Genomic DNA, 21,195 nt, shown 5'->3' on the forward strand with positions numbered 1-21,195 from the left:
GAATACTATTGCATTTGGAATAAATGTCAGTTTCTTTATCCATTCATCTTTCTTAAGGAATTGAGTTGTTTTCATATCTTTATTATTCCAAATAGCACTGGAATGAACACAGGAGTGAGAATTCTTTTCAAAATAGTGTTTCTGGCTCCACCAAGTGGAATTGCTGGATCACACAGAAACTCAAGTCCTTTTTCTAAACCCCACATATCTCTGCCAGCATTTGTTGCTTCCATTCTTTTTGATGTGTGACAACCTCACCGGTGTGAGTTGATATATTTTTATTGCTTTTATTTGCATTTCTCTGATGATATGGGATAAAGAACACTTCTTTGTATAGTTATTAGCGATCTGCACATCTTTTTTGAGAAAGCGTATGTTAAGCTCTATTTTTTCACGGTGCTGTTTAAATGTTTATTCGGTTTTATCAGTGTTTTATACATTTTGGATATGTCCTTTGTCAGATGTGAGATGATAAATACTTTCTACCAGTCCATAGTTTGTCTTTTTATTTCAGTCGGATTTTTTTGTAGAATATTCTTAATTTGATGTAATCCAGTTTATTTTTACTTTTGTTTGATTGGCAAGGGCACTGAGTTAGGGAAGATTCTGGAGTAAGTATAATAAAGAGTTCTTACGTTTTATTCCTCACTGAATTCAGATCTAATATAGAGGTCTTCAATCTATTTTGAGTTAACTTTTGAGTATGGTGCAAATAGAAACTTGATTTTTTTGCAATTGGCTAATCAGTTTTCCCACTACTATTTGTTGCATTTGCTCTACTTCATACACTTACATCCTTTGTTCAAAATTAACTTTCCATATACCTGAGGATTGATCTCTGGGCTCTCACATCTATTTCATTGGCCTGAAAGACTGTATTTATTCCACTACCACACATTTATGTGATTACTATAGTTTTGTAGTATAATTTAAAATTAGAGGAAAAAAGCCTCTCATTTTTTCCCCTTGGAACTGCTTTAATTATTTAAAGAGTTTTTATTACTAGATATAAATTTTAACAACATTAGGTTCATGTTCCTAAAAAATACCATATACGGAAAGAAAACTCATTTGATCAGATAAATAGATGTATAGAAAGCATTTTACAAGACCCAGAACCCATTCATGATTATAACACTCAACAAAGTGGGCATAGAAGTAATTTTTCTCATTATAGTTAAATAAAATATTCAATGAAAAACTGAAAGCCTTCTCTTTTCTCTAAGGTCAAGCACAAGATAAGATGTCCACTTGCAGCACTATTATTCAACATAATTTTGGAAATCCTTGCCAAGTTGGCAGGAAATATATATAAAGGGGATCCAGATTGAAAAATAAGAAGTCAAACTATCACCATTTTCTGATGACATTATATACTTAGAAAACTCTAAAGACTTTGCAAAAAAATTCTAGAAACAGTAAACGTGTATACTAGTATTAGGCTACAAAATCAATAGGCAGAAATTCATGGTCTTTACAAATTCAAGCAATGATGAAGAAGAGGAAGGGAAAAAATCACATTCACAATCAACAGCCCAAAGCAAGTACAAAAGAGATAAAAGACATAGAGAAAACTGTAAGTCACTATAGAAGACACAAGGAAATGGAAACACATCTCTTGTTTATGGATTGAAATAACTAACATTGTTAAAATGGTCATCCTCCCTAAAGCACAATACAGATTCAGTGCAGTTCCTATAAAAATTCCTATGACAATTTTGCAGGGACATGGGCCAAATTCTACCATTTATATTTATTATATAATGATTTATCATGTATCAAGTGGCTATTATGTTCCAAGTCCTTTAAAATTCTTTTAAATAGATGACCATCTCTCTCTCTCTCTCTCTCTCTCTCTCTCTCTCTCTCTCTCTCTCTCTCTCTCTTCCCTCTCCTCCTCTACATCCTTACATCCTCCTCCTCACTTTCCCTTCCACTTTTTTTTTCTTTTTGGGTCACACCTGGCGATGCACAGGGGTCATTCCTGGTTCTGCACTCAGGAATTACCCCTGGCGGTGCTCAGGGGACCATATGGGATGCTGGGAATCGAACCCGGGTCGGCCGCAGTGCAAGGCAAATGCCCTACCCGCTGTGCTATTGCTCCAGCCCCTCCCTTCCACTTTTTACGACTTTGAGGAAATGATTTTTTGTCAGTCATGGTCAAGGTTTAAATAGAAATAAATCAAACTGCATCTTGAAAGTCTTAATTTATAATGGAATGTAACATGTGAAGGATCTATTGAAATCTGTAAACTGAACCAAAAATGAGATGAAAGATAAATTAGTGTTGGGATGGAGAGATAATATAGGGATTAATGCACATGCTTTGCATGTGGTAGATCCTGATTAGATCACTGGCACCACATTGTCCCCAGACCTTTCCTGGACACATCCCTAGAAGTCCTTGACCACCACTAGGTGTGGCCCTGGAGCCCTAGCATTACTGGGGTGGCTCAGGTAATCCTTGGTATCACAGAATCTGGGCAGTATTATATCCTCCAGCTCACTCTCTGACCCTCAGCTCAGTTACCAATAGAATTACCAAGAGGCCTCCTGAGACACTCCCTGACCTACCAACAACAAAAAAAAACGATGTTAGTTCTTTGCAATTCAGATTCATACTCCAGAATTTTGTCTGAAAATTTTGTATTTCTTTAACATTTATGTCTACCTTTGTCCACAAGAAATATTAACTTCAAATAACTTTTTAAAAAATTATTTATTTTATTGAATCACCATGTGGAAAGTTACAAAGTTCTCAGGCTTATGTCTCAGTTATACAATGCTCAAACACCCGTCCTTTCACCAGTGCCCATATTCCACCACCAAAAACCCCAATATTCCTCCCACCCCCACCCCGCCACCCACGCCTGTGTAGATGATAAATTTCACTTCATTTTCTCTTTACCTTGATTACATTCCATATTTCAACACAAATCTCACTATTGCTGTTGGAGTTCCCCCCCCCCCAAAAAAAAAACCAGCCCTACTGACAAGGAAGCATTTGATAACTAGCTTTCCATTGCTGAGAATGACAAGATATATAGTCTCTTGCTATCACGGCTGCGCAGTTTAGGATTTCTGATTTTAGTAATTAAGTTCAGGGAGATTTATGTTAGAAATTTCATCACTTCCCTTCCTGGGGCAGCATGGGGCAATGGCTTAGTTCACAGCCTAGAGACATGGCTGCAAGCAGTTGCTAGGACCAAAAGTAGTGTAGCTGGCCTATCATGGTCGATCAGCAGCAGAGTGGCCACACAAAAGTGTGGCCACTTGGGTCAAATCTCAGTGGAGCGCGTACCGGTATCGCCCCCGGCCCGAGACTGCCCATGCATCCCACTGTTTCAAGTTCATAGGTCTTTTTTTTTCTCCTTCCACCAAGTTTTATAAAAAGGTGTAAGGTGTAAGGTACGAACTTCCACCAAGTTCGTATCTGTTTAATAGTCCTCATAATATGGCGGACGCCACGCCGCTTCTCCTTAAAAAGGGAAAAAATAACCTAGAAAGAAGGATCTTTCCCCTCCTCGGCTGGTGTGGGGCTATGGCTTAGTTCACAGTCTAGAGACACGGCTGCAAGCAGTTGCTGGGACCAAAAGTAGTCTAGCTGACCTCCGGATCGTTGTCAATCAGCAGCAGAGCATTCAAATAACTTTAAAGCATACTTTTCTATAGAATTTGGAAGATTCCACAGATCACTTGTGAAGCAATTAACTTAGACCTTTATCAAGTTTGTTTTCTAGAACACTGATGTGTTGCTCTAGGTGATGATTCTTTCAACCTTCTAAATCGGTTGATTACAGATTACATATAGATATGTTTTGTGGGTTACTACTTAAATTTATCTTATTTAACAGTATCTCTTGTGCATACTTCTGACTACCACCATCAAGACAAATGTTTAGGTAAGTTTTCTTTATTTTTAAAACATTAAACTATTTTGAGATAACTGTAGAGTCACATACAGTTGTAATAAACTATACAGGGAGATCCCATGCACCCTTTATCAAGTCTTCCCCACGCTAACATCTTATAAAATTAGTAAAATATCACAATCAACATTATATAATTAACATTCACAAGTATCCCTAATGTATTTCATAATCACAAATTTCTTTCTTTCCCTCATTCCCTACTTAATGCATGGCAACTTCTAATCTGTTCATTTTAATAATTTTGTAATATTAAGAATTTATATAAATGAAGACAAACTATAAGATTTTGGGATCAGTGTATTGTTTTTATTTTCCACTCAGTATAACTTTATGGAGATTTATTTAAGTTTTTGTATACATCAACACTTGTTCCCTTGTGTTGCTACATATTATTCCCTAATATGAATGTACCATAATACTCAACAACTTACCAATTTAAGGGCCAACAGCCCCCAACCACTGCCAACATCCACTTGAACATAAATAGCCAAGCCCAACGACTAATCTTGAAAATATGCCAAGCCACTGAATTGTCCCAGGTAGATACATCTCTGGTCTGAGAACTCTGTGGCCTTCTGGGAATAAGGGAAGATTTCCGTCCCTGCTAGGATGCCCAGTAGCCCCTACCATGCTCAACATCCTCCAGCCCAACTCTACAACTGAACCATATCAAGCCACCAAGCCACCAAATTGTTCCAGCCCCACAGCTCCTAGAGTAAGCAAATGCATATCTGGCCATTAACAACTCCAAATTTCACAGGACTAACAGTCCAGTAGGAGTCCAGTAAATTTCATGGGAAATTTGCATAGAAGCCACCAAGTTTAATGAGTGAAAACAGTAATACAGAAGGATCATCTAACACCAACCTATCCAGTAAATCCTCAGACAATGACTTTAGTAACACCATTGTTAGGTATACAAAAAAAAAAAACCTACTAAAAACTAAAACTATAGATCAATCTGGGAGAATAAACATTTTTACCATGTTGAAATTGAAAACATATTTACCAGTTTTCAATTCATGATTATGATGTGTCACTCCTTTCATTTGATTTTTGATTTCTTCCATCAACATTTTGTAATTTATTATACTGATAAAATATACATTTTGTCATATTAATAAGTATTTACTTTTCTTTGTAGCTATGTTATTCCTTAAAATTTTTTGTTTCCACATGTTCATTATTCTGTTGATATTTAAAAATGCTATTGCATTTTACATTTTGAATTTGTATCCTTTAACTTGGTTCTCAAGATAAGGTTATTCTCAATTCTATGTTGATTTCAATTTCCCTGATAATAACTGATGAACACATTTTCATATGCCTACGGGCCATCTGTCTACTTCAGAGAAATGTCTATTCATCTCCTCTCCCAATTTATTTATTTAATTGAATCACCATGTGGAAAGTTACAAAGCTTTCAGGCTTAAGTCTTCATCATACAATGATAGAACACCCATCCCTTCACCAGTGCACATGTTCCACCACCAAGAACCCCAGTGTACCTCCCATCCTCACCGCCCCACCCCCCACCCGTGTAGCTGATAATTTTCATTTTACTTTCTCTTTACTTAGATTTCATTCAATATTTCAACAAAAACCTCACTATTATTGTTTGGAGTTTCCCCCCAAAATCAGACCTGCTGAAAGGAAGCATTTGATAATTTGTTTTCCATGGCTGAGAATGAAGAGATATGAGGCCATAATAGCGGCCACGTGGTTTTGGATTTCTGTATTTTAGTAACTAAGTCCAGGGAAATTTCTGTCAGAAATTGCATCATTGCAAGCTCGTACCTCTCTTTAGTGGTCCGTATAATATGGCGATCGCTATGCTCCCCCCCCCCCCACGAAAACGAAAAGCCAAGAGAGAAAAACCTTTCCCGTCCTGGGGCAGCATGGGGCCATGGCTTAGTTCACAGTCTAGAGACATTTCTGCAAGAACCTGCTGGTGCCAAAAGTAGATAGGTGGCCTCCGGGATCATGGTCATTCAGCAATGGAGAGGCTGCACACGTGCGGCTGCGTGGGTCACATCTCGGCGGAGAGCCTCCTCTCCCAACCTTTTTGATGGGGTTGATTTTTTTGTTGCAATGTTTAATATCCAACTATTTCAGAGATTTTCCTGCTGTTTTTCTGTTATTGACTTATGATCTGACAAAAAGGCCTCTTAAAATTGTTTTCCTGTCCAGATTATTTACTTATAGTAATCATTCGTGTTTTTCTCTTTACCTTCTTCAATTTTTTCTTTCTTCTTCCTGTTCTGCCTTCTCTTTCTCTTCCTTCATTCTAAAAATTATCTCTCTTCTCCAAATCATCTTTTTTTCTTGTTTACCACTACCTTCCTTATTTTCTCTTTTATCTCCACTGTCTATTCTGTCCTCTTCCTTTCCCCCTCTGTCCTTCACATTCTTTGTCTTTCTCTTTCCCTTTTTCATTCCACCTAGTACTCTACTGATCTATTATTAACTTTTAAAAATTGTTTCAATAGTCTCTGAAACACATTTGATGATGGGGATGGGGGTGTCTATTTTCCTGTTGTTGCAAAAATTGAGTAAATTCTATTGTAACATTAAGTTCACAACTCTTATTGCTCTATTATTTCCACTGTACTATTTCTCTAATCAGTGACTTTTGTATCTGTCATTTTATTAAAATTTATTTATTTTAAAGATTTTTTACAGTGAAGTTCTTACTTTATCTTTTTATTTAATTCTATGTATTACATTTGGCCTATTTTATAACTTCTTTTTCTCTGCTAAATACTTTTGTTTCAAGGAAATTTATGACTGACAGTTTTTTTAATTTAGGAACCATGATTTACAATATGTTGATAATAAAATTTCAGGCAAACAGTGCTCCAGTTCCACACCTTCCACAGTGGCAGAATCCCTCCACCAGTATTTTTATGTTCCCACCCACTTCCTTGCAAAATAATTTAAAAAATAATATTATTATGGTTTGGTCATATGCTTACAATAATGTTAACACTTAATGGTTTTGATGTACATAGCTACCTCATCTCTCCACCATCTGAGTGTCCAAACATTCAACTAATATCCTGATGTTACCTTGATGAGTCATTTTTTGTAGTTTCTTGAAATCCTTGTCAGAAAATTTAAACATTTATTTTACTTAAAATTTTTTTCATTCATTAAAAATTTTTTAAAATTTATTTTTATATTGAGTCACAGCGAGATAAAGTTACAAAACTTTTGTGATTGGGTTTCAGTGATACAATGTTTCAATAGCCATCCCTCTACCAGTGAACATTTCCCACCACCAATAGAGGCAGGCTGGAGGCGGGTGAGGGGCGTATGAGGGATATGGAAAACATGTGCTTTGGTGTTGACACCTTTCCTCACTGACATTGTGCATTACAGGAGATTTCCAACTGTATTGTGGCAACAATAGGCCTTATAACGAGACTCTGGATCCTTTAAAATCTTTTTTGAAGTGGGCAGTCACTTTCTGGAGATACAGAAGTTAGATGAGGGCAGCCTGGTTTGCATGTTTCCCACTAGGCTCTCTTGATGACACCCCAGCAAAAGTGAATGAATTCTTAGACACCTTTATACAGACAAGTTAGATAAGTAATAACCATGCCTTGACTTTGTTAATATCTTTTCAGTACAAGTTGAGCAGTAGCTCCTGGCGCTATAGTGAATTAGTTGCTTATTAATCAATAGTGTGTTGAAGAGGTAGAAATAAAGAATTCAATAATCCATCCTGCTACAGTTAATATTCATCTTCTTAAGAATTTTCTTTTCATTGAATCACCATGAGAACAGTTACAAAACTTTCAGGTTTAAGTCTCAGTCACACAATGATCAAACACCCATCTCTTCACCAGTGCACATGTTCCACCAACAAGAACCCCAGTATACCCCCCATCCCACCCCTCACCCTGCCTGTGTTGCAGATGTATCACTTGTATCACTTGTCATTCCGTTGATCTTCGATTTGCTCAAGCGGGTGCCAGTAATGTCTCCATTCATCCCTGTCGCATGCTAGTGTAGCCCAATGATATCTGCTTGCTCCAGGAACAGGAAGAACCTCAAACTGTTTATTCAGGGTTTTGACAAAGTCTGGCCATCTCCTTGGTGGGTGGCCATGTAGTCTTTTGATGTCCCATAGAATCCAGTCTGTAACAGCTCTAGTCCAGCGGTCATCTCGAAATCGCATTACGTGTCCAGCCCATCTTATTTTTGATGCCTTGGTAAATGAGACAACGTCCCTGATTCTTGACTGTTGATGGAAGCCGGAATTTCAGATTCCTTCTCTCACTTGAGTGAAACGTGATACTCCAAGCATAGCTCTTTCGATTCCTCTTTGGGATACCTGTTCTCATCCTGTTTTCATAGGGTCCAGGTCTCTGAGGCATATGTTAGTGCAGGAAAAATGGTGGAGTCAAAAAGATGTGCCCGGATCTGGAGATTCTTCATCCTCTTAACCACTTCTTCGACACTCTTGAAGGCGTTCCATGCTACTCTCTTCCTCCTGTGTAGTTCTGGCACCAAGTCGTTCCTCATGTTGGGTTTTCGACCCAGGTACACATAGCTGCTGCATTCAGAGATGTTCGTTCCGTTGAGAGCAAATGGAATGTCAGGGACTAGTTTGTTTTTTACGAACATTGTTTTGGTGAGATTCAGCTGCAGGGAGACCTTTCCACACTCGTGGCCGAAGTCAGCCAGCATTTGTGCTGCTTGGCTAATGTTTGGTGCTATTAGAACGATGTCATCAGAGAAGTGGAGGTGGTGTAGTTGCCGACCGTCTATCTTCACTCCCATTGTGGCAGATGATTTTCACTTTACTTTCTCTTTACTTTGATTACATTCAATGTTTGGACAGAAAACCCACTATCATTATTGGAATTTTCCTCCAACAATCAGACCTGCTGAAAAGGTATCATTTGATAATTTGTTTTCTATTTGCTGGTAATAAAGAATATATGATTTTGGATTTCTGGTATTTTAGTCATTAAGTCCAGAGCGATTTCTGCCAGAAGCCATTGGGTTCTGAAATTGGTTTATGTGCCTCTGGGATCATGGCCATTCAGGAGTGGAGGAGCAATTTGTGGGCGGCCGCTCAGGGTCTCATCTGGGTAGGGAGTAGCGCCGGTACCACCCCCCCCCATCCCAAGATTTCCCACGCACCCTGTCACTGCAAACTCATACCTCCATCCAATGGGCTCTGAATGATGGTGGTTGCCATGCCGCCGCCACCAGAAGGAAAAGCCGAGGGACAAAAACCTTTTCCCTCCCAGGGTGGCAAGGGACTGTAGCTTAGTTCACAGTCTAGAGGCATTTCTGCAAGAAACCACTGGGTTTTGAACTTAGTTTGTGTGCCTCTGGGGCTCTCTCTATAGTTTTGTACATTATATTTTGCTTGGATATTCAACTTCACCATTCAAGCCTGCCTTCTAGGGGCAGATGCTAGATCATCTATTTTCCATTGCTCACTTTGTGTATCAGGAGAAATAGTCCTGGTCCCCATATACCGGAACCATGTTTGTAGAAGCTCAGTATTACCGGGATTCCATCTGGAGAAGGTGGAGAGACTGCACCTCCTCCATCTGCACACCGGTGTTATTGACTTGGTTTGGTTATCAAGCATTCTCCGGTGTTGCATTGCCCGTTGGCCAGGATTCTTCCATTAATATTCATCTTGTATTTCTTTATAATGATGCAAACATTTTAATACATTTTGATAAAATATATAATGAATTTTTTGCACAGTGGGTAGAGCGTTTGCCTTGCATGCAGTCAACCTGGTTTTGATTCCTCCACCCCTCTTGGAGAGCCCAGCAAGCTACCGAGAGTATCCCACCCACACGGCAGAGCCTGGCAAGCTATCCGTGGCATATTCGATATGCCAAAAACAGTAACAATAAGTCTCACAATGGAGACGTTACTGGTGCCTGCTCGAGCAAATCGATGAACAACGGGACAACAGTGCTACAGTGCTACAGTGCTTTTTCAGTTGGTTTAAATTTTGGACCACACCTGACAGTGCTCAGGACTTACTCTTGGTTCTGTGCTCACTATCTCTCTGGCAGTGCATGTGGAATGACAGAACAGTAACAACAAGTCTCACAACAAATATATTACTGGTGCCCACTAGAGCAAATCGATGAGCAACAGGATGACAGTGATACAGTGGTATATTATTTCATAATAATAAAATAGTCCTTAAAGATATTGTCAATAAAAATTAATTTTAAAACAATGAAAACATTAATTTTTAAAAAGATATAACAATATAATTACCAATTTTCCTTTTTGATTTGTATTTTTCTGTCCACAAGTCTCAAATTTTACTGAACTGTCTGGAAAAAGAATGAAAAAATAATTAGTTAAACTGGAACTGTAACACTTGACAAGCATTCCATATAGACATGTCTAACTAATGATTATGTAGCTTAGTGGTTAAGAACAGAGGCTCTGAAGCCAGAGTTCTTGATCTCAAATAGTCTCTGCAGCTAGCAGAACATTTAACTTTGGAAAAGTTATCTTCTCTTTCTCTGTCTCAATTTACTCAAATGTCAAAAGATGAGTAGCCTACCTCTTAATATCCTTGCATTAAAGCTCTTAACACTATGTCTGGAACATAAGTGAGAATTTAACGTACATTTTGTTATTATTACTATCATAATTACTCCCTTTGCTCAGATCCTTGACATATTGCACCCTTGTGCCTGTAATATGTAACCTAATAGATAATTACTATGATAATTTGTATTCAACTTTCAGTAGTATTAACAAAATACATATATAAAAAGACTAAAATTAAATGTCATCTTTTTTTATACTTTTGGGGATGTGCCTGGTTGTTTAGAAATCACTCCTAGAAATATAAGTCCAGTGGTTTCCAGAAGCCAGACATGCTGGTGTTTGAACTTGGGGCCTCATGCATGCCAAACTTGCCCTTTGAGCTATCTCTATAGTCTTTCTGTTATTTTTTATGTACATAAAAGATTATCTTGTAGTCAATTTACAGTAAGTATCTGCATTGAGAACCTCTTCTCTTACTCAGACTTCTTGTTCAAAAAATAAAGTAAAAACCAAAGAGGCAAAAACTTTATCACTTCATTCAAAGACCCTGAATGTTTCCATAGTTCTCAAAGATTAAACGAATTATTCAACTCTGGGCTTTATTGGATGTTTAAAAGATTAGTTTTAACATTCTTTTTGGAGCCTTAGTTTAGTCCTCTAGTAGCTGTTTGTGTAATCTTCTATCACACATTTGTTAAACATATGCAACTCTGAGAAACTATGTAGATAGACAATGTACATTCTAGTTTTCTTCCACAAATAATTCTGCATTTTCTCAATTCAAATAATGGGCACAGAGAGGATTCTTATATAATAAGAATGGCGTGAAAGGCCATGATATTAAATGAAGGAGTTATGGCACAAAGCTAAAATATATGTGCACAATTATTATAAGTCAGTGTAACTGGAGGCCATGCATTTCTAATTTGTTGATGAATAATGATTATTTGAGGAATTCAATAAGTGTGATACATGAATCAGAGAACACTTTAACACATTGCATTTCATTTTATACAGTGTATTTACAGAAGAGTGGAGTTGACTGTGAACAAATTAAATACAGTGTAATAAAAAGATAACATTTAAATGCATATTTATCACTTGATATATTTTTAAAAAATATACTCTGTTCAGATGTAAATTTAGAATGCAAACTTTTAGGGAGTAGGAGAGAATAGTCTAGAAAAGTTATGACCTGCCCAAAAGCAAGACAGGAGTGAAAAATAGTAAAATAAGCCTTTACTCCACTGTAAGCAATTACTTATAAAAAAAAAGACATGTCATCGACATTATTTCTAAATATATATTTGATGTTTATCCTACTCATGAATACCTTTTTTTTTGCTTTTCAGGTCACAGCTGGCAATGCTCAAGGGTTACTCCTAGCTTTGCACTCAGGAATCACTTCTGGCAGTGCTCAGGGGACCATATGAGATGCTGGGAATCGAACCTGGGTCGGCCACGTGCAAAGCAAGCGCCCTACCTGCTGTGCTATCACTCCAGTCCCTTGTGCATACTTTTTATCCATCAGGAGACCCTGGAGCACAGCTGTTTCAGGTTTGTTATAGATTTTTCAAATTACTCAGTCTTTCCATATCTTAGTTTCCTCATGTATTTATAATGTCAAATTTCATGGTTTTATGAAAATTAAATAAATTTCATAAGGTATTATACAGTATATGTGAAGAAACATAGACATGTTTATTCTTTGTGTCCACTCATTTTTCAAATAAGAAAGTTTAGGCTTCTGAGAAGCAAAAAATAGTTTAAGATAACAGAGCTAGTTAGTGGCAAGGCAGAGATTAGACTAAGTTTATTCCCTCACTTATACCTTTATTTAACCTGATAAAATGTTTCCTACTTTAAAGGTGGGGATTAAATAAGGAATAAAGATCTTGCTTACATTTCTACCATATTTACTCCAGAAATTCTGCTATGGTTAAAATAATTGAAATAATATTTTAATTAAAGTTTTGTAGGAATCATATATTATGGATACCTAAGAATCTTTATCTTACATAGTAATACAGTAATCTTATAACCCAAGAGATCTTATTACTCCTAGATGCTATTCCAAATTGTCACTCTTTTCTAGGATAAATATGCACTTTCCCTGAAATTTAAAATATATATTCCTAAACTAATACTCTATGTTCTAAAACAAATTTCTATACAGCAATATGTACTTATAAATGCCATTATTGCATAGAACAGGTGTATAAATGCATGCTATGCGTGTATGTTCATGTAGATCTGCAAATATGTGTACATATATAATATAAAGATATATTCTAATACCCTTTAATTTTGTAAAAGTAACTTTGTAATTTCAATTCTATGCATTAGTTTTATTTTAAAATTTTATTTTCATATGATTTTACTATAAATAGTATATTTAATTATGTAAATATATCATCTTTATGATTTCAATACTTTATGCTTGCTTAATTTTTAAAATTTGATTTCTATGAAGGTTTTCTTATAAATAGTACATTTCTCAGAGAATTCCATTAGTGACTTGGATGTTAGTGGCATTAATTTAGCTTGAGGTGAGAAGTCACACAAGCATTTTAATTGTGTTAGTAACTTTAGTTTTGTTATCTTCTCTCCCGATTTTCCCAGCATACTTTTTAATTATATACTGATTCAAATACTACAAAATGTATCATTCTTGAATACATTTTATACATTTTTTTATAAAATGTATAGTTCTTGAATTATATGTTGGCCGCGTGGAAGAGCCTGGCAAGCTCCCCATGGCGTATTCGACATGCCAAATACAGTAACAATAACAGGTCTCATTCCCCTGACACTGAAAGAGTCTCCAATTGTTAGGAAAGAGGAGTAAGGAGAGGCTGCTAAAATCTCAAGACTGGGAGGAGTGGAGATGTTACTGGTGCCCACTTAAGAAAATCAATGAACAATGGGATGACAGTGATACAGTGATATATATAGTTAAAGTATTAGTCATCTTTATCTAATCATCTTCATTTCACCACATGTGACTATTTAACACAAGTCACAATTCCTGGGGTGGGAGGAGCTTTAATCTAAAACCATTATTCCCCAATAACGCTTTCACCTGATATATTTTTATCCGTTTGTCTTTTCCCCCCCAGGTACCTTCCAAACAATATCAGGAGGCCCAGGTGCTACTCCCAGTGATAGTCAAACAAGAAGGTAGTTCAATGCTAGAGTCCAAGGATGTGGGGCTGCTCAAGCCCTGTCAAAACTCAGGACCTCCAGGACTACCCCCAGCAGTGTTGGAGTTCATGCAGTGCTCGGGATCTAACTAGGTCCCTTACATGCAAAGGAAGTACTTCTGACCTCTGCTATTGCCACCTCTCTTTTCGCAAGTCATTAGTTAGAAAATAAGTATTCTCTACCACCCAACGATGCATCCATGTTACAAAGAATTTGTCTTGGCCTGTGGAGTGATCTAATTATCTTCTATTGTTTTAGATTATCCCAGTCCCCTCTAAAAGTCAGTTTAGTCAATTTTTAAATATAAAATCACTAATTTGTAAAAACATTGCTGCCTCAAGACGTTCAGGCATTAAACTCATGCTCTGGATACTATGATTTCTTTAGGAAGTGCCTGCCACCTTCCTGTATCAAAGGCACAATAGGGGCTCCATAATTCTTATCAAATGGCACCACCTTATTTGTTAAATATTTTATCACCTTTGATATCTTCATAATGTCGCTGGACAAACTACTTGAATCATAAAAACCTCCTCACCATATTGTTCTATAGGCACCCAAAATATTTGAAAACACTGATTAGGTTAATAAATGTTTATCACATTTATTAGATAAAATATTTGAAAACATTGACAGATAAAAATTATTTAGTAATGCTATAATATTTAGTGCAAATTTAGTATTTTAGTCACCAATTTTTCTCACTTTCCCAAACACTGTAATCCACAATTTTCTCATGAAAACAATCACAAAACTTATATAATTTACATCTAATGAAAGTATTAATAACATTTTATTTAAGTTTGTGTTCCTAATTTCACGGAATATTTTAAAATACAATGTACTTCAAAATTTAAACTTACCTTGAGAAGTAGAGGCATGTGAGGAAGATGTGTGTGAGGAAGAAAGTGGATTCTGAAATAAAAACACGAGAGAAATTGAAAAAAATTAAATGTCAAGGTGATCATTAAATTTAGCACTATTCAAATTATCAATATTTGCAGACAATATGCTATTGTATATAGAAAACATTCAATACTTCACTGAAAATCTAGGAGAAATAAACTTAAATGATAAAGTGGCAGGTTATACAATCAATGCATAGAAATTTAAATGTTAAGAATGATGTAGAGGGGCTGGAGCGATAGTACAGCGGGTAGGGCGTTTGCCTTGCACGCGACCGACCCGGGTTCAATTCCCAGCATCCTATATGGTCCCCTGAGCACCGCCAGGGATAATTCCTGAGTGCAGAGCCAGGAGTAACCCCTGTGCAGAGCCAGGTGTGACCCAAAAAGCAAAAAAAAAAAAAAAAAAGAATGATGTAGAAAGTTGTAAGTCTGTAAAAAAATTTAAAAAATTAAAACAAACACAAAGTAAAAAAAAGAATGATGCAGAAGAAAAGTAATACTTTAAAAATGATCCTATTTACTATTGAATAAAAACATTCATCTCTTGAAATTTAAAAAAAGAGGTGAAAGGCTTTAGTGAAAATTATAAATCACTTCTGAAACGAAAGAAGAAACAATGAAATGGGAATATATTTCTTTTTCATGGATAGGGAGAATAAACCTCTCTAAGACTGTCTTACCCAAAGTAATTTGCAAAGGCAAACACAGTTTCTGTGAAATTTCAAAGGCATTTTTCTTCTTTTGGGGGCCACTCATAGTTTATTTCTGGTTCTGTACTCTGGGAATCATTTCTGGCATGCTTGGGGGAAACTAGTAAAAGTGACTGTTTTTTTGAAATTTAAACAGATTCTTGAACTTTTTGCTTGAGTGAGCACCCTTTTGGGTTCGTTAATTTACAAGAATGAGTGAACTTAAGTAAAACTTATAAATAAGCAATATGTTGCAATCATAATTCCAAAGGGCCTAAAAGGTGTTAGGTTTATTTTAATGTTAGAGGTGCTAGGAGTGAAAATAATTGCTTCCTCAGGGCGAGGGAGATGATTCAAACCAGTCAGAGTATATGTTTTGTGTATGGGAGCCCTAGGTTCAACCTCTAGTACTAATAGTAACCTAAACACTGTTGAGAGGGACTCAGAGCATGGTTGAATGTAAACCCCAAACAAGCAACTTTTCTTGATTTGCATGAAGGAGAATCAATGTTTCTTGATTGTGCCAAGGAGGAGCAGAACAGCCCTCAGTTGACTAAAAAGTGTTTTGGAATCTAGTCAAAGTGTCAAGTCTTGTATTAGGTGTGGGACAATGGTCCTTTCCCTTTCAATAAACTCCTTTGTGATTATTTGTAAGCCCTGAGCGTGTCAGATGAATCTCTTTGGAGGAAGATGGCTACAATATAATGTCATCTGTAATCCTGGAGAAAGATTGGTGTTGTTCAGTTGTCCTCAAGATTACAGCTAATGGACAAGGCTACTGTGGAACTGCACTGATAACCAGGTAAAGTATATTGTGTCCCTTCAGAGGTGAAGGCAAATGTGACAGGATTTTGAAATAAGTTTGGAACAGAACATATCAGCCAAATGTATAGTTGCAAAATATTTATTAAATTGATGATCAGGGACCCTCTGCGCCTAAAGACTTTGATTCCAGAGACCTAACACATTCGGGCATCCAGAGCAGCTTCTTATAGCAATGCACTGTGGACTGTGAACAATGAACTGTGAACTGGGCTACAATCCCGTGCTGCCCAGGGGTGGATCTTTCCTCCCCACCCTGTCTTCCTGCACAGAAAATGGCAGCGGCGGCAACGTCCACATGGCAGGAGCCATCTTCTAAGACTCCTAACCCAGAGGTATACGATTTTTACACCTGGGGCTCCTAGGGAATCATGGGAAGTGGGTGTAACCAGCACGCCCTCGGCCCAGATAAATTCGGAGCTGCTGAGAGTAAAACGGACCCTCTGTACCTAAAGTCTTTGATTCCAGAGACTTCTTACAACAGCACTGGGACTGTGAGCTGGGCTATGCAATTTCTGGCAGAATTTTCCCTGGACTTTATACAGAAATCCCAAAATTATAGACTTAACATCTATAACTGTCAGCAATGTGAAACGGTTCCTTTTTAAAAGGTCTGACTCTTGGGGGGGGGGAACTCCAAATAATAACAGTGAGTTTTTGTTGAAATACTGAAGGTTATTAAAGTAGCAGCCATTTCTCTGGACTGTGAACTAAGCAACAACCCCATGCCGGCTGAGAAGAGGAAATATCCCTCTTTCCTGGTTGTTTCCCATTTTCAGGGAGAAACGCGGTGTAGCGTCCACCATATTATGAGGCGCAGGAAGGGGAATGAAGGGGAAAAAAAAAGAAAGGAAAAAGGAAAAAAAAAAGAGAGTTATGTACTTGGGGTAGTGGGGCTACATATCTCTTCATTCTCAGCAATGGAAAACTAATTATCAAATGCTTCCTTGGTAGTAGGGCTGTCTTTCTTGGGGGGAAACTCCAACAACAATAGTGAGTTTTGTGTTGAAATATGGAACATAATCAAGGTAAAGAGAAAATGAAGTGAAATTCATCAGTTATACAGTTGGGGGTGGTGGGGTGGGGGCGGAGGGTACACTGGGGCTTTTGGTGGTGGAATATGGGCACTAGTGAAGGGATGGGTGTTTGAATATTGTATAACTGAGACATAGACCTAAGAACTTTGTAACTTTCCACACGGTGATTCAATAAAAATAAAAATAAATAAAATAAAAAAATAAATTGATGATCAAGTAGAGGAATGCACCAGGAGGTTCTTACATTCTCCTAAGTTTAAAGAGAGTGAAATTCACCATTCCTACTTGAACTTTCATACAAGTTTTAATTTTTAAATTGTTTTACATATTTAAAAAATTTTTAAATAGATTTTATAGGATCACTGTGAGATAGTTACAAATTTGCATGATTACGTTTCAGTCATACAATGCTTGAGCACCCATTTCTCTACCAGTGCACATTTTCCAACACCATTGTTCAAGTGTCCCTCCCACCACCCCCACCCCATCCCACTCCCTGTTTCTGTGGCAGGTACAATCCTTCTTACTCTCTCTCTCTAACTTTGGGCTTTATGATTTACAATACAGATACTAAGAGGCTATCATGTTTGGTCCTTTGTCTACTATCAGCATATATCTCCTATCCTGGGCAATCCTTCCAATCATCATTTACTTAGTGGTTCCTTTTCCATCCCAACTGCCTTTTCCCAAAGCACATGGGGCTGGCTTCCAAATTCTAGTGTGATCCTACTGGCCCTTATCTCCACTGTCCTTTGGAGTTAGTCTCATATTATGCTACTTTATATTCCACAAACTTTATATTCCTCTCTGCAAGCTACCGAGAGTATCCCGCCCACACGGCAGAGCTTGGCAAGCTACCCGTGGCGTATTCAATATGCCAAAGCAGTAACAACAATGGGTCTCATTCACCTGACACCAAAAGAGCCCTCAGTATGGCAGCGTTAAGAAAGATGAGCAAAGAGAGACTGAAAAAATCTAAGGGATGAACTAGACTGCCAAAACGAAGAAAGACTAAAATGACTGTCTGTACTTTCAACGCACATATGCTGGCATCAGAAAGATCCATAGAGGATCTGATGGTGCAAGCGCAGTATATCAAGTACGACTCTGACCAAAACGAGAAGACATTGCTCACATCACGCCATTTTTGACACTGGAGAAGCACTGTTCGTTGGAACATGCTATGACAGAGGTGTCAGTGGTGTTGGTGTCCTTGTCAACATGAACTTGGCCATGAACATTGATTCATTCGAATGCCTAAAAAACTGAATCGGATGATTATGCTTGAATAGATGTGGCTAATGCTGGCAGTTTCTATCTTTGTTGTCTATGCACCAACATCCAACTACGATGAAGAAGAAATTGAGAAGTTCTACATGGAACTGGAGAGGTTATATAAAGAAGAGCACACCTTCTACAAGATCATTGGTGGTGATTTTAATGCCAAGATAGGACCGAGAAGGTCGCCCGAAGAACTCCACATTGGGACCCATGGCCTAGAATGAAACGATCAGGGTGAGTGACTGTCTTGAGTTCATCATGTTGACCAAGACCATCCATGGTAACTCACAGTTTTTGAAGGCCGAATCTAAATGCTGGACATGGTAGTCTCCTGGTGGACAGTTCCACAATGAAATTGATCACATCATATTCAACTGAAGGTCTTGCCTGACTGATGTCGCTTTTGTCCCAAAATTCCAAATGGGATCGGACCACCATCTCCATCATGCAAAATTCTACTTCACAGAGTGGGGAGAAAGGTCTGCAAAGCTTAAGTTTAAGAAAAGAACTCCCAGAATGACCACCAACTGGGAGCTCTTTGGCACTATTGCGGCAACGTGGGAAGATGCCGTCCTTGACAACATCGACAAGGAATACGATCAACTGGTTCAGCACCTCCATGACTGCACAAAGAATGCTAAGAGTGAGAAAGCCACAAACAGATGCCTGTCTTTGGAAACTCTTGTGCTCATTCGTTAGCGTGGTTTGGCGTGAGCCTTAGACAACCACAAGCTAACTTCCGAGCTCACAAAGCTGTGCAGAGAAGTGATAAAGGAAAACCTCAAAGAGAGAAGAGCAGCAGTGTTGGCCGATGTGGCAGAAACTGGGAAAAGTATTCGCAATGCTCGCCTATCCTTCACCAACTACAAGACCAAGATGACTGTCCTCCGACGTTCTGATGGATCCATCACATCTTCCAGAAAGGCAATGGAGAGGATTATTCACGACTTCTTTTCGGATCTCTTTGACAGCCACATCCACCTGCCCACATACCAAATTCCGCAGGATGGATATGTTGTTCCCAGTGTCCTCCCTTCCGAAATCTAACATGCCATTTCGTCGGTAAAGACGCATACAACACCCGGTCCAGACAGGGTCAGACCTGAACACCTGAAGAATCTGCTGCCAGTACTCATCAATACACTGGCTTGGCTCTTCACACGCTACCTTGTCTGAATGCAAGGTTCCATCCCAGTGGAAAACCAGCAGGACCTTTCTGTTGTATAAGAAGGGAGACATCCACCACATCAGCAACTATCACCCAATCTGCCTGCTGTCTGTCGTCTACAAGTTGTTCACTCGTGTTATCCTGAATAGAATAGGCATAATACTTGATGAAGGACAACTATTCGAGCAAGCTGGGTTCCTAAAAAGGATTCAGCACGATCTACCATATCCACACAGTGACCAAACTCATTGAAGTTTCGCGACAGTTCAAGATGCTGCTCTGTCTAATGTTCATCAACTCAAAGGCCTTCGATTCTCTTGAGACTAAAGCGGTCATCGAAGCTCTAGCCAAACAGGGCGTTCAAACTCAGTACATCATGATCCTCCATGAGCTGTATTACAGATTCACCACCAGGATCTCACCATTCTATAAGGAAGTGATCATTGACTTAAAGAGAGGGGTTCGGCAGGGTGATATCATTTCACCAAAACTCTTTAGTCCCACCCTCAAGAACATCATGCGATGACTGGAATGGGAAGGAATGGGAGTCAAGATAGATGGTCGGCAACTACACCACCTTCGCTTCACTGATGACATCATTCTCATAATGCCGAACATTAGTCAAGTGGCACAAATGCTGGCCGACTTCGACTCTGAGTGTGGAAAGGTCGGACTGCAGCTGAACCTCAACAAGATGATGCTCATGAAAAATGGACTAGTCCCTGAAGCTCCATTTGCTCTCAATGGAATGAACATCTCTGAATGCAGCAGCTATGTGTACCTGGGTCGAGAACTCAACATGAGGAATGACTTGGTGCCAGAACTGCGCAGGAGGAAGAGTGCAGCATGAAACGCCTTCAAGAGCGTCAAAGAAGTGGTTAAGAGGACAAAGGACTTCCGACTCCGGGCACATCTTTTCGATTCCACCATTCTTCCTACACTAACATATGCCTCAGAGACCTGGGCCCTACTCAAACAGGAGGAGAAAGCTATTCAGGTATCCCAAAGAGGAATTGAAAGAGCTATGGTAGGAGTATCATGTCTCACTCAAGTGAGAGAAGGAATCCAGAGTTCTGACCTCCATTGACGGTCAAGAATCAGGGATGCTGTCTCGTTTGCCAAGACATCAAAAATCAGATGGGCCGGACATGTAATGCAATTCAGAGACGACTGCTGGACTAGAGCTGTTAATGACTGGATTTCATGGGACATCAAAAGACCTCGTGGCCGCCCACCAAGATGGTCATACTTCTTCATCAAAACCCTGGATGGTCGGTTTGAGGCTCTTCGTGTTCCTGGAGTGAGCAGATATCATTAGTCTACACTAGCATGTGACAGGGATGAATGGAGACATTACTGGCACCCGCTCAAGCAAATCGAAGATCAACGGGAGACAAGTGATACAAGTGATATATCCCACAAATGAGTGCAGTCATTCTATGTCTGTCCCTCTCTTTCTGACTCATTTTACTGAGCATGATAATCTCCATGTCCATCCACTTATATGCAAATTTCATGATTTCATCTCTTCTAACGGCTGCATAGTATTCTATTGTGTAGATGTACCAAAGTTTCTTTAACCAGTCATCTGTTCCTTGGTCA

The 21,195-nt window shown here is 38.4% G+C and overlaps 1 protein-coding gene across 1 annotated transcript in view; it reads right to left on the reverse strand.

Moving 5' to 3' along the window:
• C2CD6 (C2 calcium dependent domain containing 6) overlaps positions 1–21,195 on the reverse strand; it is an 82,240-nt gene that overhangs the window by 13,953 nt on the left and 47,092 nt on the right. Inside the window, exons 13-14 of the mRNA XM_055121262.1 lie at positions 14,552–14,603; positions 10,200–10,258 (exon numbers count right to left, since the gene is read on the reverse strand). Of these exons, the coding sequence (XP_054977237.1) occupies positions 10,200–10,258; positions 14,552–14,603 (111 nt within the window). The remainder of the gene's footprint in view (positions 1–10,199; positions 10,259–14,551; positions 14,604–21,195) is intronic.

The sequence above is a fragment of the Sorex araneus genome, chromosome X (genome assembly GCF_027595985.1).
Source record: "Sorex araneus isolate mSorAra2 chromosome X, mSorAra2.pri, whole genome shotgun sequence".
In the NCBI taxonomy this organism is placed as follows: domain Eukaryota; kingdom Metazoa; phylum Chordata; class Mammalia; order Eulipotyphla; family Soricidae; genus Sorex; species Sorex araneus.